The 24984-nt window shown below is 41.5% G+C and overlaps 1 protein-coding gene across 1 annotated transcript in view; it reads left to right on the forward strand.

Moving 5' to 3' along the window:
- ARMC10 (armadillo repeat containing 10) overlaps positions 1-24984 on the forward strand; it is a 32685-nt gene that overhangs the window by 4529 nt on the left and 3172 nt on the right. The window contains exons 2-4 of the mRNA XM_059396988.1: positions 14557-14705; positions 17378-17512; positions 20681-20857. Coding sequence (XP_059252971.1) covers positions 14557-14705; positions 17378-17512; positions 20681-20857 — 461 coding nt within the window. The remainder of the gene's footprint in view (positions 1-14556; positions 14706-17377; positions 17513-20680; positions 20858-24984) is intronic.

The raw sequence follows: 24984 nt of genomic DNA on the forward strand, positions 1-24984 counted from the left end.
AAGTTGAATTGAATTGTGGAACCTGGAATTGTGTCCAGGAATTGCTTGGTTCTTTGGAAAAACTCACTCTATGTTAGAATGGGTGACCAAAATAAAAATGTAAGTTGGGTCTTATTTTGGTTTGGGTTGTTTTTTTTTTTTTATTAATATATAATGTATTATTTGCCCCAGGGGTATGTGAATCGTCAGGCTTACACACTTCATAGCTCTCACCATACATAGCACATACCCTCCCCAATGTCATAACCCAACCACCCTCTCCATACCCCCGCCCCCCACAACTCTCAATTTCTTTAGTGAGATTAAGAGTCTCTTATGGTTTGTCTCCCTCCCAATCCCATCTTGTTTTATTTTTTTTTTTCTTCCCAGCCCCCTAAACCCCCGACTTTGCCTCTCAAATTCCTCATATCAGGGAGATCATGTTATAATTGTCTTTCTCTGATTAACTTATTTCACTCATCATAATACCCTCTAGTTCTATCCACGTCATTGCAAATGGCAAGATTCATTTATTTTGATGGCTGCATAGTATTCCATTGTGTATATATACCACATTTTCTTTATCCAGTTATCTGTTGATGGACATCTAGGTTCTTTCCATAGTTTGGCTATTGTGGACATTGCTGCTATAAAATTGGGGTGCATGTGCCCTTTCAGATCATTACATTTGTATCTTTAGGGTACATACCCAGTAGTGCAATTGCTGGGTCATAGGGATAGCTCTATTTTCAACTTTTTGAGGACCCTCCATGCTGCTTTCCACAGTGGCTGCACCAGCTTGCATTCCCACCAACAGTGTAGGAGGGTTCCCCTTTCTCTGCATCCTTGCCAGCACCTGTCGTTTTCTGACTTGTTCATTTTAGCCATTCTGACTGGTGTGAGGGGGTATCTCATTGTGGTTTTGATTTGTATTTCCCTGATGCTGAGTAACGTGGAGCAGTTTTTCATGTGTCTGTTGTCCATCTGGATGTCTTCTTTGCAGAAATGTCTGTTCATGTCCTCTGCACATTTCTTTTTTTTTTCTTAAGATTTTATCTATTTATTTGACAGACAGAGATCACAAGTAGACAAGGAGGCAGACAAAGAGAGAGGAAGGGAAGCAGGCTCCCCGCTGAGCAGACAGCCCCACGTGGGGCTCAATCCCACGACCCCGAGATCTTGACCTGAGCCGAAGGCAGAGGCTTTAAACTACTGAGCCACCCAGGTCCCCCCTCTGCCCATTTCTTGATTGGATTATTTGTTCCTTGGGTGTTGAGTTTGATAAGCTCTTTATAGAGTTTGGATACTAGCCCTTTATCTGATATGTCGTTTGCAAATATCTTCTCCCTTTCTGTCATGAGTCTTTTGGTTTTGTTGACTGTTTCCTTTACTGTGCAAAAGCTTTTAACTTCAATGAAGTCCTAATAGTTCATTTTTGCCCTTGCTTCCCTTGCCTTTGGTGATGTTTCTAGGAAAAAGTTGCTACGGCTGAGGTTAAAGAGGTTGTTGCCTGTGTTCTCAAGGATTTTGATGGAATCCTGTCTCACATTGAGGTCTTTCATCCATTTGGAGTTTTCGTGTGTGGTGTAAGGAAATGGTCCAGTTTCATTTTTCTGCATGTGGCTGTCCAATTTTCTCAACACCATTTGTTGAAGATACTGTCTTTTCCATTGGACATTCTTTCCTATTTTGTCAAAGATTAGTTGACCGTAGAGTTAAGGGTCTATTTCTGGGCTCTCTGTTCTGTTCCATTGATCTATGTGTCTTTTTGTGTGAGTACTATGCTGTCATGGTGATTGCAGCTTTGTAATAGAGTTTGAAGTCTTGAATTGTAATGCCACCAACTTTAACTTTCTTTTTCAACATTCCTCTGGCTATTTGGGATCTTTTCTGGTTCTATTTAAATTTTAGGATTACTTGTTCCATTTCTTTGAAAAAAATAGATGGTATTTTGATAGGGTTTGCATTAAATATGTAGATTGCTTTAGGTAGCAGAGACATTTTCACAATATCTGTTCTTCCAATCCATGAGCATGGAACATTTTCCCATTTCTTTGTGTCTTCCTCAATTTCTTTCATGAGTGTTTTATCATTTTCTGAGTATAGATTGTTTGCTTCTTTGGTTAGGTTTATTCCTAGTTATCTTACGGTTTTGGGTGCAATTGTAAATGGGATTGACTCCTTAATTTCTCTTTCTTCTGTCTTCTTGTTGATGTAGAGAAATGCAACTGATTTCTATGCATTGATTTTATTTATTTATTTTTAAGATTTTATTCTTATTTATTTATTTGACAGACAGAGATCACAAGTAGGCAGAGAGGCAGGCAGAGAGAGAGGAGGAAGCAGGCTCCCTGCCGAGCAGAGAGCCCGATGCGGGGCTCGATCCCAGGACCCTGGGATCATGACCTGAGCCGAAGGCAGAGGCTTTAACCCACTGAGCCACCCAGGCGCCCCTATGCATTGATTTTATATCCTGACACGTTACTAAAATCCTAAACAAGTTCTAGCAGATTTGGAGTGGAGTCCTTTGGGTTTTCCACACAAAGTATCATATCATCTGCAAAGAGTGATAGTTTGACTTCTTCTTTGCCGATTTGGATGCCTCTAATTTTTTTGTTGTTGTTGTCTGATTGCTGAGGCTAGGACTTTTAGTACTATGTTGAATAGCAGTGGTGATAGTGGACATCCCTGCCGTGTTCCTGACCTTAACAGAAAAGCTCTTAGTTTTTCTCCATTGAGAATGATATTCGCTGTGGGTTTTTCCAGGTGGCTTTGGTGATATTGAGGTATGTACACTCTACCCCTACACTCTGAAGAGTTTTGATCAAGAAAGGATGCTGTACTTTGTCAAATAGTTTCTCAGCATCTATTGAGAGAATCCTATGGTTCTTGTTTTTTATTAATGTACTATATCACCCTGATTTGCGGATGTTGAACCAACCTTGCAGCCCTGGAATAAATCCCACTTTGTGGTATTGTGGGGTTGTGGTGAATAATCCTTTTAATGTATTATTAGATCCTACTGGTTCATATTTTGTGAGAATTTTCGCATCTGTGTTCATCAAGGATATTGGTCTGTAATTCTCTTTTCTGATGCGATGTTTGGTTTTGGAATCAAGGTAATGTTGGCCTCATAAAATGAGTTTGGAAGTTTTCCTTCCATTTCTATTTTTTGGAACAGTTTCAGGAGAATAGGAATTAATTCTTCTTTAAATGTTTGGTAGAATTCCCCTGGGAAGCTGTGTGGCCCTGGCCTCTTGTTTTCTGGGAGATTTTTTTTTTTTAATTTTATTTATTTATTTGACAGAGAGAGAGAGATCACAAGTAGGCAGAGAGAGGGGGGAGAGCAGGCTCCTTGCTGAGCAGAGGCAGGGCTTGATCCCAGGACCCTGAGATCATGACCTGAGCCAAAGACAGAGGCTTAACCCACTGAGACCCAGGTGCCCCTGTTAGGAGATTTTTGACGACTGCTTCAATCTCCTTACTGGTTATGGGTCTGTTCAGGTTTTCTATTTCTTCCTGGTTCCATTTTGGTAGTTTATAGTCTCTAAGAATGCATCCATTTCTTCCAGATTATCAAATTTGCTGGCGTTTAGTTGCTCATATGTTCTTGTAATTGTTTGTATTTCTTTGGTGTTGGCTGTGATCTCTCCTCTTTCATTCATGACTTTATTTATTTGGGTCCTTTCTCTTTTTTTATGGATAAGTCTGGCCGTGGATTTATCAATCTTATTAATTCTTTAAAAGAACCAGCTCCTAGATTCATTGATTTGTTCTTTTGTTTTTATTGGTTTCCGTTTCATTGATTTCTGCTCTGATCTTTATTAATTCTCTTCTCCCGCTGGGTTTAGCCTTTCTTTGTTGTTCTTTCTCCACCTCCTTTAGGTGTAGGGTTAGGTTATGTACTTGAGATCTTTCTTGTTTCTTGAAAAAGGCTTGTGTCACTATATACTTTCCTCTCAAGACTGCCTTTGCTGTGTCCCCACAGATTTTTGAACAGTTGTGTTTTCGTTATCATTTGTTTCCATGAATTTTTTCAATTCTTCTTTAATTTCCTGGTTGACCCATTCATTCTTTAGAAGGATGCTCTTTAGTCTCCAAGTATATGGGTTCTTTCCAACTTTCCTCTTGTGATTGAGTTCTAGCTTCAGAGCATCGTGATCTGGAAATATGCAGGGAATGGTCCCAATCTTTTGGTACTCGTTGAGACGTATTTTGTAACCCAGGATGTGATCTATTGTGAAGAATGTTCCATGTGCACTACAGAAAAACGTATATTCTGTTGCTTTGAAATGGAATGTTCTGAATATATCTGTGATGTCCATCTGGTCCAATGTGTCATTTAAGGCCTTTATTTCCTTGTTGATCTTTTGCTCGGATGATCTGTCCATTTCAGCGAGGGGGGGTGTTAAAGTCCCTTACTATTATTGTATTATTGTTGATGTGTTTCTTTGATTTTGTTATTAATTGGTTTATATAGTTGGCTGCTCCCACGTTAGGGCCATAGATATTTAAAATTGTTAGAACTTCTTGTTGGACAGACCCTTTCAGTATGATATAGTGTCCTTCCTCATCTGTTATTATAGTCTTTGGCTTCAAATCTAATTGATCTGATATAAGGATTGCCACCCCAGCTTTCTTTTGATGTCCATTAGCATGGTAAATTGTTTTCCACCCACTTACTTTAAATCTGTAGGTGTCTTTGGGTCTAAAATGAGTTTCTTGTGGACAGCATATTGATGGGCTTGGTTTTTTAATCCATTCTGATACCCTGTGTCTTTTGATTGGTCCATTAGCATGGTAAATTGTTTTCCACCCCCTCACTTTAAATCTGGAGGTGTCTTCGGATCTAAAATGAGTTTCTTGTAGGCAGGATTTTGATGTTTTGTTTTTTTGGTTTTTTGGGTTTTGTTTTATCCATTCTGATAACCTGTATCTTTTAACTGGGGCATTTAGCCTATTAACATTCAGGGTAACTTGAGAGATATGAATTCAATGCCATTGTATTGCTTGTAAGGTGACTGTTACTGTATATTGTCTCTGTTTCTTTCTAATCTACTACTTTTAGGCTCTCTCTTTGCTTAGAGGACCCCTTTCAATACTTCCTTTAGGGCTGGTTTGGTATTTACAAATTCTTTTAGTTTTTGTTTGACCTGGAAGCCTTTTATCTCTCCTTCTATTTTCAGTGATAGCTCAGCTGGATATAGTATTCTTGGCTGCATGTTTTACTCATTTAGTGCTCTGAATATATCATGCCAGTTCTTTCTGGCCTGCCAGGTCTCTGTGGATAAGTCTGCTGCCAATCTAATATTCTTACCATTGTATGTTACAGACTTCTTGTCCCGGGCTGCTTTCAGGATTTTCTGTTTGTCACTAAGACTTGTAAGTTTTACTATTAGATGACGGGATGTGGACCTATTCTTACTGATTTTGAGGGGGGTTCTCTGTGCCTCCTGGATTTTGATGCTTGTTCCCTTTGCCATATTAGGGAAATTCTCTACTATAATTTGCTCCAATATACGTTCTGCCCCATCTCTCTTTCTCCTTCTTCTCAAATCCCAGTTATTCTAGTATTGTTTCATCTTATGGTATCACTTATCTCTCACATTCTCCCCTCGTGGTCCAGTAGTTGTTTGTCTCTCTTTTGCTCAGCTACTTTATTCTCCATCATTTGATCTTCTATATAACTAATTCTCTCTTCTGCCTCATTTATCCTAACAGTAAGAGCCTCCATTCTTTTTTTTTTTTTTTTAAAGATGTTATTTATTCACCTGAGAGAGGGAGAGAGAGATCACAAGTAGGCAGAGAGAGATGGAGAAGCAGACTCCCCGCTAAGAAGAGAGCCTGATGCAGGGCTCGATCCCAGGACCCTGGGATCATGACTGGAGCCTAAGGCAGAGGCTTAACCCAGTGAGCCACCCAGGTGCCCCAAGAGCCTCCATTCTTGATTGCACCTCATTAATAGCTTTTTTTATTTCAGCTTGGTTAGATTTTAGTTCTTTTATTTCTCCAGAAAGGACTTTTATTTCTCCAGACAGGGTTTCTCTAATATCTTCCATGCCTTTTTCAAGCCCAACTAGCACCTTGAGAATCATCATTCTGAAGTCTGGATCTAACATATTACCAATGTCCTTATTGATTAGGTCCCTAGCCATCAGTACTGCCTCTTGTTCTTTTCTGTGTGGGTGGTTTTTCTGCCTTTTCATTTTATCCAGATATGAATATATGAACAAGAGAATAAAATACTGAAAGGGTGGCCAAGACCCCAGAAAAATGTACACTAACCAAATCAGAAGAGATCCCTAATTGGGAGGAGAAGAAAGGGGGTAAAAAAATTTTTTTTAATTTTGAAAAATTTTTAAAAAAGATAAAATATATATATGTAAGACTGGTGAATAGAACAGAGCCATCGACTTGATTTTGGGTGTGTTTTAGTCTCGTAGAAGAAACTACCTCCCAAAATTTTATTTAAAGAAAGGAAAACACATATATATATAAAAGTAAGGGTAAACATGAGGAAGGGATGGAATATGACTGTAAAGATGAAAAAATTTTTTAAAAATTCTTAAAAAGAAATTGATAAGATAAGTTGGTTGGGAAAAGAAAAAGTGGAGAGAATTTGCTCAGGCTGGAGACTAGAACAAAACCCTGTGCTAGATTTAGGGTATATTTTGATCTATTAAAGAAATTGTATCCCAAAATTTTTCAGAAGAAAACATCCTATATGTCTACTAAAATAAAGTTAGATACAATGAAGAATAAAATATAACTATAAAAGTGAAGATTTTTAAAGATTTTTTTAAGAAAGGTATTGTTAAGATAAACTAGTTTTTAAAAATGTTAAAAAAGGAAAGAGGAAAAGTTAAAAAAAATAGAGTAAGAAAAAAATAAAATTAAAAAATAATTTGGGTGCCTGGGTGGCTCAGTGGGTTAAGGCTGCTGCCTTCGGCTCAGGTCATGATCCCGGGGTCCTGGGATCGAGCCCATCAGGCTCTCTGCTCTGCGGGGAGCTCTGCTTCCACCTCTCTCTCTGCCTGCCTCTCTGCCTGCTTGTGATTGCTGTCTGTCAAGTAGATAAATAAAATCTTTTTTTTAAAAAAATTTTAATAACTTTGCAAGACTACAGAATCATGGGGAGAAAGCCATGAATTCCGTGCTTTGCTTTCCCCTCCTCTGGAATTCCGCTCTTCTCCTTGATTGGTGAACTTGGTCTTGGCTGGATGTTTTTGCTGATCTTCTGGGGGAGGGGTCTGTTGCAGTGATTCTCGAAAGTCTTTACCCGAGGTGGAACTACGCCACCCTTGCCAGGGCTGGGCTATGTAATATGCTCTGCTTGGGTTCGCTCTCGGGGTGCTTATGTTCCCTGAACGCTTTCCCTAGAACTCTGGAGGACACGAATGACAATGGTGGCTTCTCGGTCTCCCGGCCGGAGGAGCCGAGAGCTCGGGACCCCACTCCTCAGTGCACCCTCAGAGAAAAGCGCTCAATCACTCCCGTCTCCCTGGTCTCTGGCTGCGCTTGGAGCTCGCCCATCCTGTGACCCGGCATTTCTGTCTCTGGCGCACAGCCCCGTTTGGAGTCTCCCAACCCAGCAGATTCCTGCCATGCTCCTCTTCTGGCAGGGGAAGGTGGGTCTCCCCGGATCTGCTACTTGTCGAGTCCCTGCCCAAAAGAGCAGTGGCCTGACTGTGCCACAGTTTAAGGTAGCCCCGAGCTGAGAGCTCATTCCCCGGCTCTGTCTCTGTAGCCGGCTTCCCCACTTTGATACCTGCGAGCTCTGCTGCACTCAAGACACCCTGGATCCTTCTGTGACCCTTGTGACCTGGTACCACACTGTCCCCACAAGGGCTCCACCCCTGCTTAGCCTCTGCAGCGATGTCCCTCAGTAGAGCAGACTTCTAAAAGTCCTGATTCTGTGCTCCGTTGCTCCGCTGCTTGCCGGGGAGCCAGCCTCCCCACCCCATCCCACCCCCCTGCCCAGGGTCTATCTTCCTGTCGCTTCAGATTCACGTCTCTGCACATCCTACCTTTCAGAAAGTGGGCAATTTTCTGTTTCTAGAATTGCTGCTCCTCTTCTCTTCAATCTCCTGTTGGGTTTGTAGGTGTTCGGAATGCTTTGGTAACTATCTAGCTGAACTCCTGCGACCTGCTGTCATGTGAGGCTGCTACTCCTCCACCATCTTGACTCTCTCCTCCAGTTTTTGTTTTTGTTCTTATCCTTTGGGCCACTCTAAGCTTTTTGATTGGAGGCTTGAGGCCATTTACATTTAAAATAATTTTCAGTAGGTATGGATTTAATGCCATTTTGTTAATAGTTTTCTGGCTGGCTGTATTTCCTTTGTGCCTTTCTTTTCTTGCTCTCTTTGTGGTGTGATGATTACTGTAGTGGTAGGTTTAGATTCCTTTACCTTTAATGTTTCTTTATCTACCATACGTTTTTGCTTTGTGGTTACCCTGAGGCTTACCTAAAACATAACAGTCTATTTTAAGTTGATAATAACTAAAATTTGAATGCATTCTTAAGCTCTACATTCTTACTCCCTCCACATTCACACAGTTTGTTTCTGGTATCACAATTTATATCTTTGTCTTCTGTATCCCTTAAATTATTGTACTGATAGTATTTTTACTATGACTTTTAGCTTGTAAGATAAGTGACTTGCCCACCACCATTACATTATTCAGAATATAACTATGTATCTTTACCAGCAAGATTTATACATGTATGTATTTTCCTGCTACTAATTAGCACCCTTTGTTTCAACTTCACGAAATTCCTTTAACATTTCTTGTAAGACCATGCTAGAGGTGCTGAGCTCCTTCAGCTCTTGCTTGTCTGGAAAATTCTTTCTCTCTCCTTTATTTATGAAGGACAACTTTGCCAGTTAGATTTTTCTTGGTTAACGGTTTTTTGGTTTTTTTTTTTCTTTCAGCACTTTGAATATACTGTGACACTCCCTTCTGGCCTCCAAAGTTTTGGCTAAAAAATCTGCTCATGGTCTTATATGTAATGAGTTATTTTTCTGTCGTAGCTTGTAAGATTTTCTCCTTGAGTTTAGCTTTTGACTTTTTTAAAAAAAGGTGTTATTTATTTAGGGGCACCTGGATGGCTCAGTTAAGCATATCCCTTTGGCCCAGGTCATGATCCCAGGGTCTTGGGATCAAGTCCCGCATCAGGCTCCCTGCTCAGCAGAGAGCCTGCTTCTCCCTCTCCCTCAGCTGCTCCCTCTTGTGCATGCCTGCTTCTCCCTCTCCCTCAGCTGCTCCCTCTTGTGCGTGCACACTCGTTTTCACTTTTTCTCTCTCAGACAAATAAATGAAATCTTTTTTTAAAATCTTTTTTTTTAAGATTTCATTTATTTGTCTGAGAGAGAGAGATAGGTCCCCTAAGCTATCTTCATTTTTATTTTCCTGCTCTGATTGGATGAGTTCTCCTGCCCTGTCTTCTAGTTCAGTGATCCTGTCTTCTCCTTCCTCTAGTCTGTTATTGAATCCCTCTAGTAGTTTGTTTTTGGTTCCGTTATTATATTCTTCAACTCTGTGACTTCTGCTTAGCACTTTCTTTGATTTTCTGTCCCAGTCTTAAAGGAGTGATCTCATGTAGGAAATGAATCTTACTCTTCAACTGTGCCCAAGTCTTGCTTGTCTCTCCAAGCTTTGTGATTGTTCGAGCAGCCTGTTTCTAACAGCTCATGGTAGCTGAGAGTGTGCCAAGCCCTGTCTGTGTCCTAAAGGGAAGGATCTCATTCAGTGCTTAGATACAGGCTGAGTAGAAGCCAAACCTTCAGGTAGCAGCTTTTACAGTATGGAAATACACCTGCCAGTCGAAGACAGAGATGGGTGTTTGATCTTTCTGTGCTGAGCCCTGGGGTGATAGCTAGTTTTGAACTATTTCTTTGTTTGCTACCATCCCACAGAACCTGTGGGTCCTTCTGGCCACTAGATCCAGGTGATCAAGGGACATCTCTTGGGCAGCAGCCGCAAAAACCAGGATGCCAGACATGTGTGCAGACTCCTTTCTGGGAAATACCAGCATCCTAGAGCGAGGCATGGGGAGAGTGCAAAGATGGGACCAGGACCATCCAGCCTCCCCATCTCTGGAGAGTATTACTGTCAGTCAGCCCCTTGATGTTTGTTCAAAGAGAAGTCTGCCCCTCAAGCTGCCTTGCAGTTATTAAGATAAGTAAATAGGCCTCTTTGATGAAAAGACTGGAGCCAGGCTACTGCTTCTGCTGGCCTTAGGGGGTTAAGCCATGGTTAGTATGTGCAAGCCCTTTAAAAACTCTCTCTTAATTTTCTGTAGCCTGGTGGGTGTAATGGATGCAAGTTTCATTGGCTTTCAGAGCCAGATATTTTGGAAGCCCATGTCTCAGCTAGAAATCTTAAAAATTGGAAGACAGGGTGTGGGGTCCAAAGCCTTTGCTCTTCAGGGAGATGCTGGGAGATGTGAGTTCCTGCCGGGTTATATGTTGCTGCACCAGGGGAGGTGGTGATGGCAAGATTGTGTTTCATCCTCTACTGTCAGTTTTAGTGGGGAGTTTTTTCTCAATTTTTCTCATTTCTGGATTTCTTCCAGAGAAAATTATCCTTGATGTAGCAATAGATTGAGGGTGTCTGTGTGAAGAGATCAGTTCAGGATCTCCTATGTCGCCATCTTGAACCAGAATTGGGTCCTTTTGTGTGTGTGTGTGTGTGTGTGTGTGTGTGTGTCTTCAGTATTAAGAAATTTGTAATTCCTGTACAGCTTAGACTGTTTGAGAGCATTGGGAAAGATGAAAATACATTCCCATGATTTATTTATTTTATCACTGGAAATTTGTACCTCTTAATCCCCTTTACCTGTTTCACCTGTCCCCAAACCCCTCCCACCTCTGGTAACCAGCATTTTGTTTCTTGTATCTATGAGTCTGTTTCTGGTTTTCGTTTATTTTTTTTTTTCTTAGATTCCACATATAAATGAAATCATATGGTATTTGTCTTTCTGGCTCTTTACACTTAGCTTATTACCTTCCAAGTCCATCCCTATTGTTGCCTGGTAGAATTTTAATATTTTTTATGGCTAAATAATATCCCTGTGTGTGTGTGTGTGTGTGTGTGTGTGTGTATCTACACATCACTTCTTTTTAACCCATTCATCATCTATCAGTGGACACTTAGATGGCTTCCACATCTTGGCTGTTCAAAGTAATGCTGCAAGAAAGGGGTGCATGTGTCTCTGTTCTAATTAATGTTTTCATTTTCTTCAGATAAAAACTCAGGAGTTGTTGGAACGTAGGGTAGGTCTATTTTTAACTTTTTGAGGAGCCTCCATGCTGTTTTCCAGAGTGGTTGCACCAGTTTGCATTCCCACCTGCAGTATAGAAGAGTTCCCTTTTCTCCCCATCCCTACCAATTCTTGTTGTTACTTGTGTTTTTGGTAATGGCCAGTCTGACGAGTATGAGGTAATAGCTCACTGTGGTTGTGATTTGCATTTCCCTGGTGATGGTGCTGAGCATCTTTCCATGTGCCTGTAGCCATCTGGCTATAGACTTTGGAAAAATGTCTGTGCGAGTGTTCTGCCTGCTATTTAATCAGGATTTTTGTTTTCTCCCACAGATATGTGTACAAAATCACACGACTTTAGAGGTGCACCTTTGGAATCAGTTACAGTCTTAGATCATCCCCTTTTTTAATAGATGAGGAAAGCTGAGACCTCAAAAGAGGTTGAATGACTTGCCTGCACTTTGTATTTTCATTTCTCTGACTTTTTGCTACTAACTACCTGTGTGGCTTTGGGCAAATCTTTAAACAGTCCTAGCTTCAGTTTCCTCCTGTATAAAAAGGGTTCGGATGAACCCCCAAAATCTTTCCTTTCTAAAATCTGTTTTTGTCATTCTTTCACTTTTCAAATATTTGGGGGGTTAATCCGGTTTTACAAAGTGCACATGAGGCAGGTAATGGATTCAGAAGTAAAAGCAGAGTCCATAGATCCTAATTATTAAACCTGAGAGTGAAAAACTGCTGGCCTCTCGGCTTTTAGATGTTCTTAACGGGCTTCTTACTTGCTTTCTCAGGACAGCATATCACTTATTGTCTCCACCGTCTCTACTTGGCCCTTTCCCTCATAGTTTTCTGTGATTCATCCTTAAGGCAATATACGTAATTGTTTTTATTACAAGAGTAATGCGTATTTATTATAAAAAAAACCAACATGCTCATAAGCACAGGGTAGAAAATAAGTCATTTGTAATCCAGCACCCAAAGATAACTACACTTAATAATTTGGTATGTATTTTTTTGAAGATTTTATTTATTAGAGTCAGATCACAACAGGGAGCATGAACAGGGAGGAGCAAGGAACCCTCACCCCCACTCGGGGCTCGATCCCAGGACCCCAGGATAATGACCTGAGCTGAAGGCAGTTGCTTAACTGACTGAGCCACCCAGGTGCCCCGGTAGGTGTTTTTAAAAAGACAAGGCGGGGCGCCTGGGTGGCTCAGTGGGTTAAAGCCTCTGCCTTCGGCTTAGTTCATGATCCCAGAGTCCTGGGATCCAGCCCCGCATCGGGCTCTCTGCTCAGCAGGGAATCTGCTTTCCCCTCTCTCTCTGCCTAGTTGTGATCTCTGTCTGTCAAATAAATAAAATCTTCAAAAAATAAAAATAAAAAAGACACAGCACAGGGTGCTTAGGTGGCTCAGTCAGTTAAGCACCTGCCTTTGGCTCACTTCGTGATCTCCGGGTTCTGAGATGAGCGCCGCATCAGCCTCCCTGCTTCTCCCTCTCTCTCTCCCTCTGCCCCTTCTCTTACGTGTGCAGGTACTGTTTCTCTCTCTCTTTCAAATAAATAAAGAATCGTTTAAAAAAAAAAAAAAAGGCACAGATGTGACCTCATATAGCACCTATTGTTGTAGGCTGCCCCTGCCCCAGCTGTGTTCTGTGGACACGTGCGCTAACTTATATTCATAGTTTTAGTTTTCAGGAATCATGTTCTATTTTTATAACACAATGATGGTGTTATAAAATACTTCTATTTTTCCTGTGATAATTTCTATAAATAGGTTGTTTTTTCTTTTTTCTTTTTTTAAGGTAGAGCTAAATTCTAAGTCACTGACCAGATCCAGCATTTGACTGCTGTAGCTTTTACTCAGAATGAAAACTTTCCTGTTGTCCTTGCCTCCAGCAGGACTGTATCCTAGTCATTAGGCCATGTCCATGTACACCAAACAAAACTGCCATACTGGCAACATGATTGAGTGACTCCCACAGATTTTTCTCCTGCCTGAGGTGCTCCAAAAATTGTGATCACGGGGCGCCTGGGTGGCTCAGTGGGTTAAGCCTCTGCCTTCGTCTCAGGTCATGATCTCAGGGTCCTGGGATCGAGCCCCCCATTGGGCTCTCTGCTCAGTGGGGAGCCTACTTCCCCCCTACTCCCTGCCTGCCTCTCTACATACTTGTGATCTCTGTCTGTCAAATAAATAAATAAAAATCTTTTTTAAAATATATGATCAAAAAGATTTACTTACTTAAATCCTTTTCCTTAAGTAATGTATGCCTCTAGGCAAGTGTTCAATTGGACACATGTACCTGATTTTTAAAGACGGAGCATGTGCTCTGGCATGCGGTGCCTCACTGAGAGAGAATTATCAAGTGACCATTGGCTCATTTCTTTTTTCTTTTTCTTTTCTTCTCTCTTTTAAGTGGGCTCCATGCTGTGTTTCGTGAAGCCCAGTGTGGGGCTTGAACTCACTACCCTGAGATCAAGACTTAAGCTGAGATCAAAGTCGAATGCTTAACCAAGTGAGGCACCTATGTGACCCCTTTGGCTAATTTCTTAATGTCTCAGTTTCCCATCTGTAAATTGAGAATTTTAATAATATCTTCTTCCAAAGGTTACTTGAAGATTAAATGAGATAAAGCATATGAAGTGCTTTAACTGTGCCCAGCATCAGAGCATGCATTCCATGTTATTTAAAAGAAACTTCTGGGGCGCCTGGGTGGCTCAGTGGGTTAAGGCCTCTGCCTTCAGCTCAGGTCATGATCCCAGGTTCCTGGGATCGAGCCCTGCTTCGGGCTCTCTGCTCTGCAGGGAGCCTGCTTCCTCCCCTCTCTGCCTGCCTCTCTGCCTACTTGTGATCTCTCTCTCTCTGTCAAGTAAATAAAATCTTTAAAAAAAAAAAAAAAAAAAGAAAAAGAAAAGAAAAGAAACTTCTGGGGCAACTGGGGGGCTCCATCGGTCAAGTGTCTACCCTCAGTGAGGAGTCTGATTGTCCTTCTCGCTCTGCCCCTCCCCACCACTTATGCTCACTCACTCTCTCTCAAATAAGCAAATAAAATCTTTAAATTAAAAAAAAAATTTTAGGGGCATCTGAGTGGCTCAGTCAGTCAAGTGTGGGACAGGACTACAGCTCAGGGTCCTGTGGTGGAGCCCCGGTGGCAGGCTTGTGCTGGGCATGGAGCCTGCTTAAGGTTCTCCCTCTGCCCCTCCCCATCTCCCCCACCCCCGCTCACACACTTGTGCGCTCTCTTTGACAAAAAAAATTTTTTTTTCATTTCATATTGATTTTAAATGAATTTTAAATCATTTTGTTCTTTTGCAGAAGACTTAACCAATGGTTCCCATGATGATGTCCTCAGTGGCGACCAGCTCCAGAAACTCCTTTACCTGCTTGAGTCAACTGATGATCCTGTAATTATTGAAAGAGCTTTGGTCACTCTGGGTAACAATGCAGCCTTTTCAGCTAACCAAGTAAGTACCTTGTCTCTGAGTGGGTGCCCCCCATCTTTACACACTGGCAGTTAATTGTGATCCTGATAAGGCATTTAATCCTGGAGCCCCTCTCTCCTCATCTGTACAGTGTGGGGATATGTACCTACCACATAGCGTTTGTTCATTTCTGAAAAGCACAGCTGAATAGTGACATTTGTATTCCTGGGATTCTAGATCCCTAGGAAGTTGGTCACAGGCATCACATTTGTGGTAAGTGTGATCTACTCCACTTAGCATTGCGTGGCCTTTTTAATTATTTAAAATTCAGCAGTGTTGCAGGAGAACAGTGAAATCATCTAACATTGAACTCTACGTGCTTTCCATTATATGTAGGTTTTGGGGGTGGTTCTAAGGCAGGGGGAGCCAGGACCATTGACAACCGCTGACCAGTGTAAACCCTTCTACCAGTAGAGATTTAACACCAGGTCTAAAGTGCTGAATTGGAATGCTTCCTTCTCCCCACTACCTCCAAGGAGAAAGTTTTTGTTTTTGTTTTTGTTTTTTAAATGTAATGATTTTCAGCTAATGCATTTCATTGACTTGGTCATGAAAACATTATGAACTTTTCATAACTTTGTCATGAAAAAATGATGTTGAATTTATACTCTATTTCAGCCAAGTTTTTGCCAGCATGGCAAGGTTTACTGTAAAGCTCTTGAGATTTATAGGGAGATTTAAAGGATATTTGTTGATTACTTGTATTCTTTGCATTGCAAGTGACAGAACCCAACTTACATTATTTTAAAACAAAAAGGGGAAATACTGAGCTCGGTTAACTTGAGCATCAAAGAATAGCCCTGGCTTCAGGCACAAGTGAAAACAGTTTAAGGTTACAGAGAGCGTGGCCAGAGCGCTCTCTCCCCCTCCATCTTTTGGCTTTGCTTAGCCCTGCTCCTTTTTGTGTATTGGGTTTGGGGTTTTTGGTTTGTTTGTTTGTTTGTTTGTTTTTTCAATCTCTCTGGCCACAAAGAGGGTTTTGTCACTGGGATGGAGAGAAAGCCTCTGGCCGCCACAGCCTTCATCCCTGTGGCTGGTGATCCCAATGGCGGAGTTGCTCGGCCGCAATCAGGTACCAGCCCTTTGGCTCAGGGGCTGTTCTGTGGCATCCCAGACCCCATGGGAGCACCCCACAGCCGGACAGCGGGGATGGATGGGACCAGCATTCCCATTCGACCAGCAGCCCCATCGGGAACTAAACGGGATAGGGGAGGTGCTCTCTCTGCCCCAGTGGGGAGAAGTGCCCGGCAAATAAAAACAGCAGATGGTGACTCATTTAGTAGCATGCCTGGAGCTGATTCTGATCCCGTACTTTGGCTCCCTCAGAGAGGAGCTGCAGTGAAACTGGTTCCATAGCCACTGGCTGAACAAGTGCTTTCCTGGGTAATGGAGTCTGTGCCCCTCTTTGTAAATTACAGTGCCCTGATCTGCCTTAATAGGATAGTTCAAACAACAACAACTGTTTTCTAGTAATCACAGATCCTTAGGAAGAACCTGGGATTGCACAGGGAGTTTCTTTTCGTCCCAGTGCTGAGCCCACTCTTGACAGTAGAGTTGGGTTTGGGACTGTTGATAAAAAGTGGATGACGCCAGGAGACTCTCTCATTCTTTCCCTCGTAGAAGGTCATGTTTTATCCTGACAGGAGTAATTCTCAACTTACTTTTCTTGTAAGAACTGAAGTGGTTAATGTATCGTTCAGTACGGGGGCCAAAGGCACAAAGTAGTGTCATGTTGGAACCAAGTATGAGAAATCCCTAGATTATTTTTTCTTTGAAAATTTGGGCATCATTTATCAAATTGTGTAGAATTATAATTCTTCAAGATGTTGATAGGTGCTTCTTCCTAAAACCCCCCACCCCCATTGAAAAATGACCCTCTCTTTTGTGTATAGTTCATGGAAATACTCTGTTCAGTGCTCCCCTCTTGGAGATTGCCAATACTCATGAACATCTGAGAGCTTCACAATAAAGAAGCGTCTACACTTAAACCCAGAGTTGCTCAAACTTACTGAATCATGGAACCTCCCTTGTCTTAATGGAACATCTGTTAACATCTTGAGGGATTTGTATTCCAAAGAATACATTTTAGCAAAATATTACTTTGGTATCCTAAATCCTAACACTTGTGTCTGTAATAGGAAAATCATATAACTTATTTCAAAGTAAAATAATTTGTTTGTAAATTGATATCATTTCGGTAGCTCTACCAATCTTCATTGTAGATCTCCAAGCTATAGTTCTTAAATAATTACGTATCTTAATTATCTTCAATCTATTTTCTTTACCTTTAAAATTATAGAAAGTAGCGTCCCTGGGTGGCTCAGCTGGTTAAGCAGCTGCCTTCGGCTCAAGTCCTGATCCTGGAGTCCCAGGATTGAGTCCTGCATCGGGCTCCCTTCTCGGCAGGGAGTCTGCTTCTCCCTCTGACCCTTCCCCTTCTCATACTCTCTTTTTCTCTCTCAAATAAATAAAATCTTAAAATATATATGTTAAAAAAATTTATAGAAAGTAATTTTTTAAATAAGAACTACAGATTGTGCATAGAAAAAAGTTATTTCCAAAGAGTCATTAATTTTATTTTGTATTTGTGGATCCAAAAAATTTGATGAAGGAAGTGGGTATTGAAGTGGTGGTCCTGTTTTTTCCCCTCTTAGGTCATTATTCGTGAATTGGGTGGTATTCCAGTCATTGGAAGCAAAATCAACAGTCCCAACCACAGTATTAAAGAGAAAGCTTTAAATGCATTGAATAACCTGAGTGTGAATGTTGAAAATCAAGTCAAGATAAAGGTAAGTTACCTGAGATCGCAAATGTGTAAGTTTTCTATAAATAACAGAGAAAACCACTATAGGGTTAGTAACAAACCTCTGTCACCTCACATAATTGCCCTTTGTGTCTGTGTGGTGAGAACATTTAAGATCTCTCCTCTTAGCACCTTTATGTAATACAGTGTAGTCCCCCTGCTGTACATGAGATCCCAGAACTTACTCGTCTTCTAACTAGAAGTTTGTACCTTTTGAGCAAATCTCCCTATTTCCTTTATCCCTCAGCCCCTGGCAGCCTCCATGCCTCTCTTGTTTCTGTCAGTTGGGCTTTTTTAGATATCTTTTTTAGGGAAATCTCCAGTATTTTTCTCTGTTATATTTCACTTGGTATAATGCCCTGAAGGTCCATCCATTCGTTGCTAATGGCAGGATTTCCTTCCTTTTCATGGCTGAATAATTTTCCATTGTATATACAGACCACATTGGCTTCATTCATTCATCTGTCAACACGGGTTGTTTTGTGTCTTGGCTATTACGGATAATGCTGCAGTGAACATGGGTGCGTGTATCTTTTCAAATTATTCTTCCTGAGCTCTTCAGTTGAATACACAACTGGAATTGCTGGATCCTATGGTAGTTTGTATTTCTAATTTTTTGAGGAACCTCTACTGTGTTCCCATAATGGCTGTGCCCATTTACATTCCCCCGACAGAGCATAGGGGTTCCCTTTTCTCCACATCCTCGCCAATGCTTGTTGTCTTTTTGACATCAGCCATTCTAACAGGTGAGAGGTGATACCTCATTGTGGTTTTGATTTGGATTTCCCTGGTTTCCTGATTTTCCTGATGATCAGTGATACTGAGCATCTTTTCATGTACCTGTTGGCCATTTGCAGGTCTTCTTTGGAAAAATATTTAGGTCCTCTGCCCATTTTTTATGGAGAATAAGGCAGAGGAAGGAGGAATCTGAACCCGCCAATAAGAGATGTCTTGGGCTTTTGAATTTGGGATTCATGGTAATCCAACTGTGCTAAAGGAACCTGGCCAGAGTCTGTTAATACCAGCAGAAAAGGAAATTAGGAAATTGTGTTATTTCAGCATTTCCTGAGGTCCTGCTCCGTGTTAGAATGTAGAAATGGACATGATTAATTCTTGTTTTAAGAAAGCTAGAAAGAGAGAAAAGGCCATAAATAGGTGTAATACAAGGTAGAACATGATAAAGTACTTCAAGGAAACATGTAAGTAAAATACTCTTGAGAAAGGAGAGATCTCATCCAAAAATTCTGTAAAACATAGAGTACCACTTGGCTCTAAAGAATGTCTAGCATCTGACTTGGTTTCAGCTTAGGTCATGATCTCAGGGTCCTGGGATGGAGCACCACGTCAGGCTCCATGCTCAGTGTGGAATCTGCTTGTCCCTCTCCCTCTGCTCCCCCTTCCCTCCCTCTCCCTGAAATAAATAAATAAAATATTTAAAAAAAAAAAAAAAGAGGAATGTCTGAAATTTCTACTAGCACAGTTGGGGAAGGAGGGAATTCCAGAAGGAAGCAGCAAAGGGAGGTAGACACAGCCTCAGGAATAACTGATGTGACCCATTTGGTGATTTTGTTACTGAACTTGAACCAGTGACTTAAAGATAATAAGGATCTGAATGCTCAACACATTTTAGGAAATTCTTAGAAAGGCATCAACATCTTATGAAAATAAATGATTTAGGGGCACCTGGGTGGCTCAATGGTTAAAGCCTCTGCCTTCGGCTCAGGTCATGATCCCAGGGCCCTGGCATTGATCCCCGCATCAGGCTCTCTGCTCAGCAGGGAGCCTGCTTCCCCCTCTCTCTGCCTGCCTCTCTGCCTACTTGTGATCTCTGTGAAATAAATAAAAAAAGAAAGAAAGAAAATAATTTATAAATAGATGAGAAAATGGCTTTTTTTGAAGGACAGATGTGTAATGAGATTGTGGCCAAAGAGAGCCACGTGGCTTGTAAATGACATTTAGCTCTAAAATGAGATTAAAAATTTCATCTCTTTACTGCCATTACTCTAGGGTAACATGGATGTGTTCAGATTTTTTTTTAAGTTTAATAATGGCTTATGGAACAGTTGGTCATTTCTTAGCTTTTTTTTTTTTTTTTAATTTATTTATCAGAGAGAGAGAGAGGGAGAGTGAGAAAGCACAGGCAAACAGAATGGCAGGCAGAGGGAGAAGCAGGCTCCCTGCCGAGCAAGGAGCCCCATGTGGGACTCGATCCCAGGATGCCGGATCATGACCTGAGCTGAAGGCAGCTGCTTAACCAACTGAGCCACTCAGGCGTCCCTCTTAGCATTTTATATTAGGAATTTTTTCTTATCAGTTGGAATTTAGGGTGGAGTTTTAGTTAGGTGAATAGCAGTTATCTGTGAGACATCTGTGAGCTTTTTCCAAGCTGGAAAGACCCTGACCAGAAATAGAAAACAGTTCCAGAAAATTTTCCATCACGGTGGGTTTCATTCTGTCGGGTGTGAAGTAGGAGTACTACTGGCATTGTATTATGTTTTGCCAGTGGCAGTCATAGTATCAGGAAGGGGCAGATCATAGACATATACCCGGGTAAAGATAATTTTGCCTCAGCTTACTGTTGATAGAATTTTCTAGAGAAAAATTCTATTTCACTTTGATCCCCCTATTCTTCTAACATGATGTGGCTCCTAGACCTCTTGTTAAGGTACTTACCGTGTTGCAGAATGACCAGACAGGTCTTCCTCTTCCGTGTTCATGTGCCCAACAAAGCAGCTCACAAGAAAGACTGAGCTGGGAGGCCCCCAACAGTTGAGAGGCCGCTGGTGTTGAGAGCATGGTCTCTGGAATTGAACGTTGCTCCCCCACCAGCTGGCTTGATACTGGGCAGGGATCCAGGTTCCTTGAGGACTTGCCCTGGTCTGTAAAGTGCCCATTAATCACACACACGCATATACACCCGCACTAGATTAAGTGGGGTATGTTTGTAAAATGCTCCCACAGTGCCTGGCATTAAAAGGTTGTTTGGGAAAAAAAAAAAAAAAAACCTCCAAAGCTTGAGGGCTAGAGAGAAATGCCATCTTTTTTGAGGAGCTAGCCTCCCCCTGAACTACTGTCCTCCTCCACTGTATAGAAGTTACTGGATCATAGATTTCGGGAGATTTTAAGATGCTCACTTTCTCCCCCTCACCCCTAGGTATACATCAATCAAGTCTGCAAGGATGTCCTCTCCGGGCCCCTGGACTCTGCTGTGCAGCTGGCCGGACTGAGATTGTTGACAAACATGACGGTCACCAACGACCACCAGCACATGCTTCGCAGTTACATCACAGACCTGTTCCATGTGCTGCTTACAGGAAATGGAAGTACCAAGGTACGAATGAAGCAGTTTTGACTTGGAAGTACAAAGAGCTGAGGCATCAAGCTTTCTAGGATTGGAAATGAATTTTAAGTCCCCCATCTTAAGTTGATATCCCTCAAAAAAGAGCAAGTGTAGTTAAAGTTTACTAAAAGCCTTTTCATGAGCCCAAGAAAGTAAATTATTATATTTTATTTATTTATTTTGAGATTTTATTTATTTATTTGACGGACAGAGATCACACGTAGGCAGAGAGGCAGGCAGAGAGAGAGGGGAAAGCAGGCTCCCCGCGGAGCAGAGAGCCCAATGCAGGGCTCGATCCCAGGACTCTAGGATCATGACCTGAGCCGAAGGCAGAGGCTTTAACCCACTGAGCCACCCAGGCGCCCCTATATTTTAAATATTTTTTTATTTATTTGAGAGAGAGAGAGAGTGAGATAGAGCATGAGGGGAAGAAGGTCAGAGGGAGAAGCAGACTCCCCATGGCACTTGGAGCCTGATGTGGGACTCGATCCTGGGACTCCAGGATCATGACCTGAGCCGAAAGCGGTTGCCCAACCAACTGAGCCACCCAGGCACCCCAAAAGTAAATTATTTTCATCCCCAAGTAATCGACCTCAAAATGAATTTGTAAAAATGTGTAATTTCACTTACCAATAGATTAGCATTCATTTGATCTTCCAAAAATGAGTTTACCTTTTACTAAAGTGATACAGCCAGCTTCCCCGCTATACCAGGTTTAATTAGACATAATTGACTAACAGGAGTCTTTGAGTGATAATGCTGGTTAATTGAATTTTTTGCTCACCTTGAGGTTAGAACATTTTTTTTTTAATTTAGCCATTATTTGCAGAAAAAAAATATTTTGAAAACCACTTTTAAGTTAGTAATGGATGTCTGGTGCTTGATTTAGACCAGTAATGCTGATGTAGGAGGCTATAAAGATTAAGCAGGATCTCAGGACACACCCCCTGAAAGTAACTTGAGTAAACCTCTCCAATTAGTGCGCATTTTTCTCAAGTTCCATGTTTTAAGAAATAGCATAAAAACAGAAGGTGGACTAATCAAAGGCTCTGATGAGTTGTGTTGATCAGCATTTTACAATACTGGTGTGTGTCCCTCACCAATTGAGAGAAAAACGCAGTTTTTCTCACACAGTTGAGAGAAAAATGGAAGAGCGTTTTAGAAGGACCACACTCCAGATACTCAATATCACTCACGTTATTTCTGGGGTTACCAAATGTGATTACAGGAGAGCCTCACTGTAGCCCTTTAAAAATTTGTTCTGGGCTTTCCACATTTCCAGTAGCCAGAGGGACTTGAATCTGGTCTAAGAAGTACCCAAAGGCATTCAGAATTAAATGTATTACTTGTTTTTTATTTTGAAGATTTTTATTTTATTTATTTGGCAGAGATCACAAGTAGGCAGAGAGAGAGGAAGGGAGGCAGAGAGCCAGATGCGGGGCTCGATCCCAGGACCCAGAGATCATGACCTGAACCGAAGGCAGAGGCTTTAACCCACTGAGCCACCCAGGCACCCCAAATGTAGTACTCTTATTAGCAGTATTTCTGAAATACACTCCATCCACGGGCAGTTTCCAAAGTACGTGCACCACTGACCTCTCTCTCTCTCCAGTGGGACAAGGTGACTTACAGCCTCTGAGGTCCCAGGGAAACCCCTCCCTCTGCCTTACAGCATCACAACTACAGGACAGAGCTCTCCTCTGCCGTGTCTGCAGCTGCTTTACCCAAAACCTCAGGAGAAACAAGGAGTTCAGAGCCAGGCGAGTCTGGCCTTGGGGCCATATAGATCTGTCTCAGACGCGGTCTGTGTTTTAATATATTCTATGACTTTTTAGAAGATGACTCACACCACAATAGTATGTTCTATTTTTGCTTTGTTTTTCCATTCCATTGCCTGGTACGGCATTTCTGGGATAGAAAACTTGCCTTTTTGGTCTTCTGGGAACCCAACCACCAATTATAACATTAAACTCATTTTTTATGGAGAAACAAAGTTCCAAGTTGCAAATGAACTTTTGGACAGTAATCCACTTGTGAGAAAATATACCCATTTTAGATATTTTCTTAGTAAATAACCAAATGACTTTTTAAAATCTTATTTTTAGTAAGAGATCTCACCATAGTAGAACAACCTTTTGGGCACAACACTGATACATAACCAAATATAGATAATGTAAGATATACATAAATAAATCCTATGTTAATAAAACTACAAAGAGAGCAAGAAAACTAATGTCTTAAAAGAAATGTTGTGGAGCCACCACAAGATGGCACATGTGACGAGAGGACTTCACATGGTTCACACCCCGGCATCCCTCGGAAGCAGGGCGGTCCCCTGAAACCTTGCCTAAGCCGCCGTGGCGTGAGGCAGAGGAGCGCTTACCGTTAATTTATATGGGAACACTTTTGAGCGTTCCCAGACCCCTGTCCCCCAAAAAAACCTGCCGGACTTTTCTAATAGCTTGGAATATACCTTGTTAACAGCTGCACAAAATAAATCAAGACAAGCACAGATGTTGGCAGCTCTGGCCACTCCGTGCTGACATGCTGCGCATGCCTCCTGGGGGTGTTGCCCCACCAACACTCGAGGCAGAACACCCAAAGCTGCTTTCTTTTTTTTTTCTTTATTTCTTTTTAAATGAAAATCCTGTTTGGATTTCTTTTGGTTCATGGAAATAGGTGCCAGTAACATGGGTCTTTTATAAAAGTGAGGTGGCATAACGCAGACATTCGAAAATCAAGGGGTATCTGCAGCTTTTTATTTATATATTTATTTTTTTAAAGATTTTATTTGTTAGAGCGCAAGCAGGGGGAGCAGCAGGCAGAAACAGACAGAGGGAGAAGCAGGCTTCCCACTAAGCTGAGAGCCCGATGTGGGACTCAATCCCCAGACCCTGGAGTCATGACCTGAGCCTAAGGCAGAGGCTTAAAAGCCTCTACTGTGGCTTTTTAATCCACAGCTGTGTTTGTAAATTATTTTCTCATGTTTTACTCCCTTCCAGAGCATAGCAATGTGGAATTTTAATTCAGGCTTCTAACTCAATTATTATGAATTAGAATATTGTTATGCAAATTACAAATAGTTACTACTGCTGCGACTGTTCCCCGGTTATGAACCTGCCGGTGTTGGCCACTAGTGGGCCTTGTGGATTTTTACTTCATCCATTCTTAGATTCTACGTTTGGGACCTTCCTGTTTCAGAACTCTTGTCCATTTTCTTAAAACCTCACTGCCCTTGGAGACAAGTGTTTATCCCTAACACCTATTCTTTTTGCTGGCGGCCAGTCAGGCCAGACCAGATCCGCACGAACAGTTAGAAGTGGTCTTTCCTCTCTTAAGAAGCTGTAATTCATAAGGAATATCTGCTTGAAAAACATGATCTCTGCCTAAACAAGAAACTGTTACCTGGGGTTTCTGCTGGGGCGTGAGATGGGCAGCTGGGACAGTCGCTTTTGTTTTCTCCCTAGTTCCCCTCTGCACTGTTTGTATTTTATCATGATGATGTATTAATTTCATAAGATTTTTTTAAATAGTTGATAAATTAAGCAAAGCCTTTTATCCCGCCTAACAGGTTAGTACATACAACATGAATATGAAATGTGTGAGTATATAGGTGTGTGAAAACCAGAAAGAAACAAAACTTAATATTAAGTGATTGGTTTTAGTCATGGAAATAGGGGTGAATTTCCTTTTCCTTTGTGCTTTTCTATCACTTTTTAAAAACGTTCTATAGGAGGGGCTCCTGGAGAGCTCAGTTGGTTAAGTACCCAACTCTTGATCTCAGGGTCATGAGTTCAAGCTCATGTTGGGGCTACTTAAAAATAAATAATAAGTAAAAATTTTCTACAGGAAACAGACAATGCCTTTGTCATAAAAAAAAAGGTTTTCTAAAATAAAGATCTGGGTTCCCTTCCAGGTCTAGTAGAGAGCACATTCCTCCCTCCCCACTCCTCACTTTGTGTCATTTCAAGTATCTTGTACAAAGTATGGCTTTGTATGACCCATGTCTTTGAACAGGAATTCTCTTTGAATGTTGTTACTACAGTAGCTCCCCGAGCCACCCCCCACACCCCCATCCATGGTTTCACGTTCCATGGTTTGTCATCTGCTCTCAACCA

This window comes from Mustela nigripes, chromosome 4, assembly GCF_022355385.1.
Source record: "Mustela nigripes isolate SB6536 chromosome 4, MUSNIG.SB6536, whole genome shotgun sequence".
Taxonomy (NCBI): Eukaryota; Metazoa; Chordata; class Mammalia; order Carnivora; family Mustelidae; genus Mustela; species Mustela nigripes.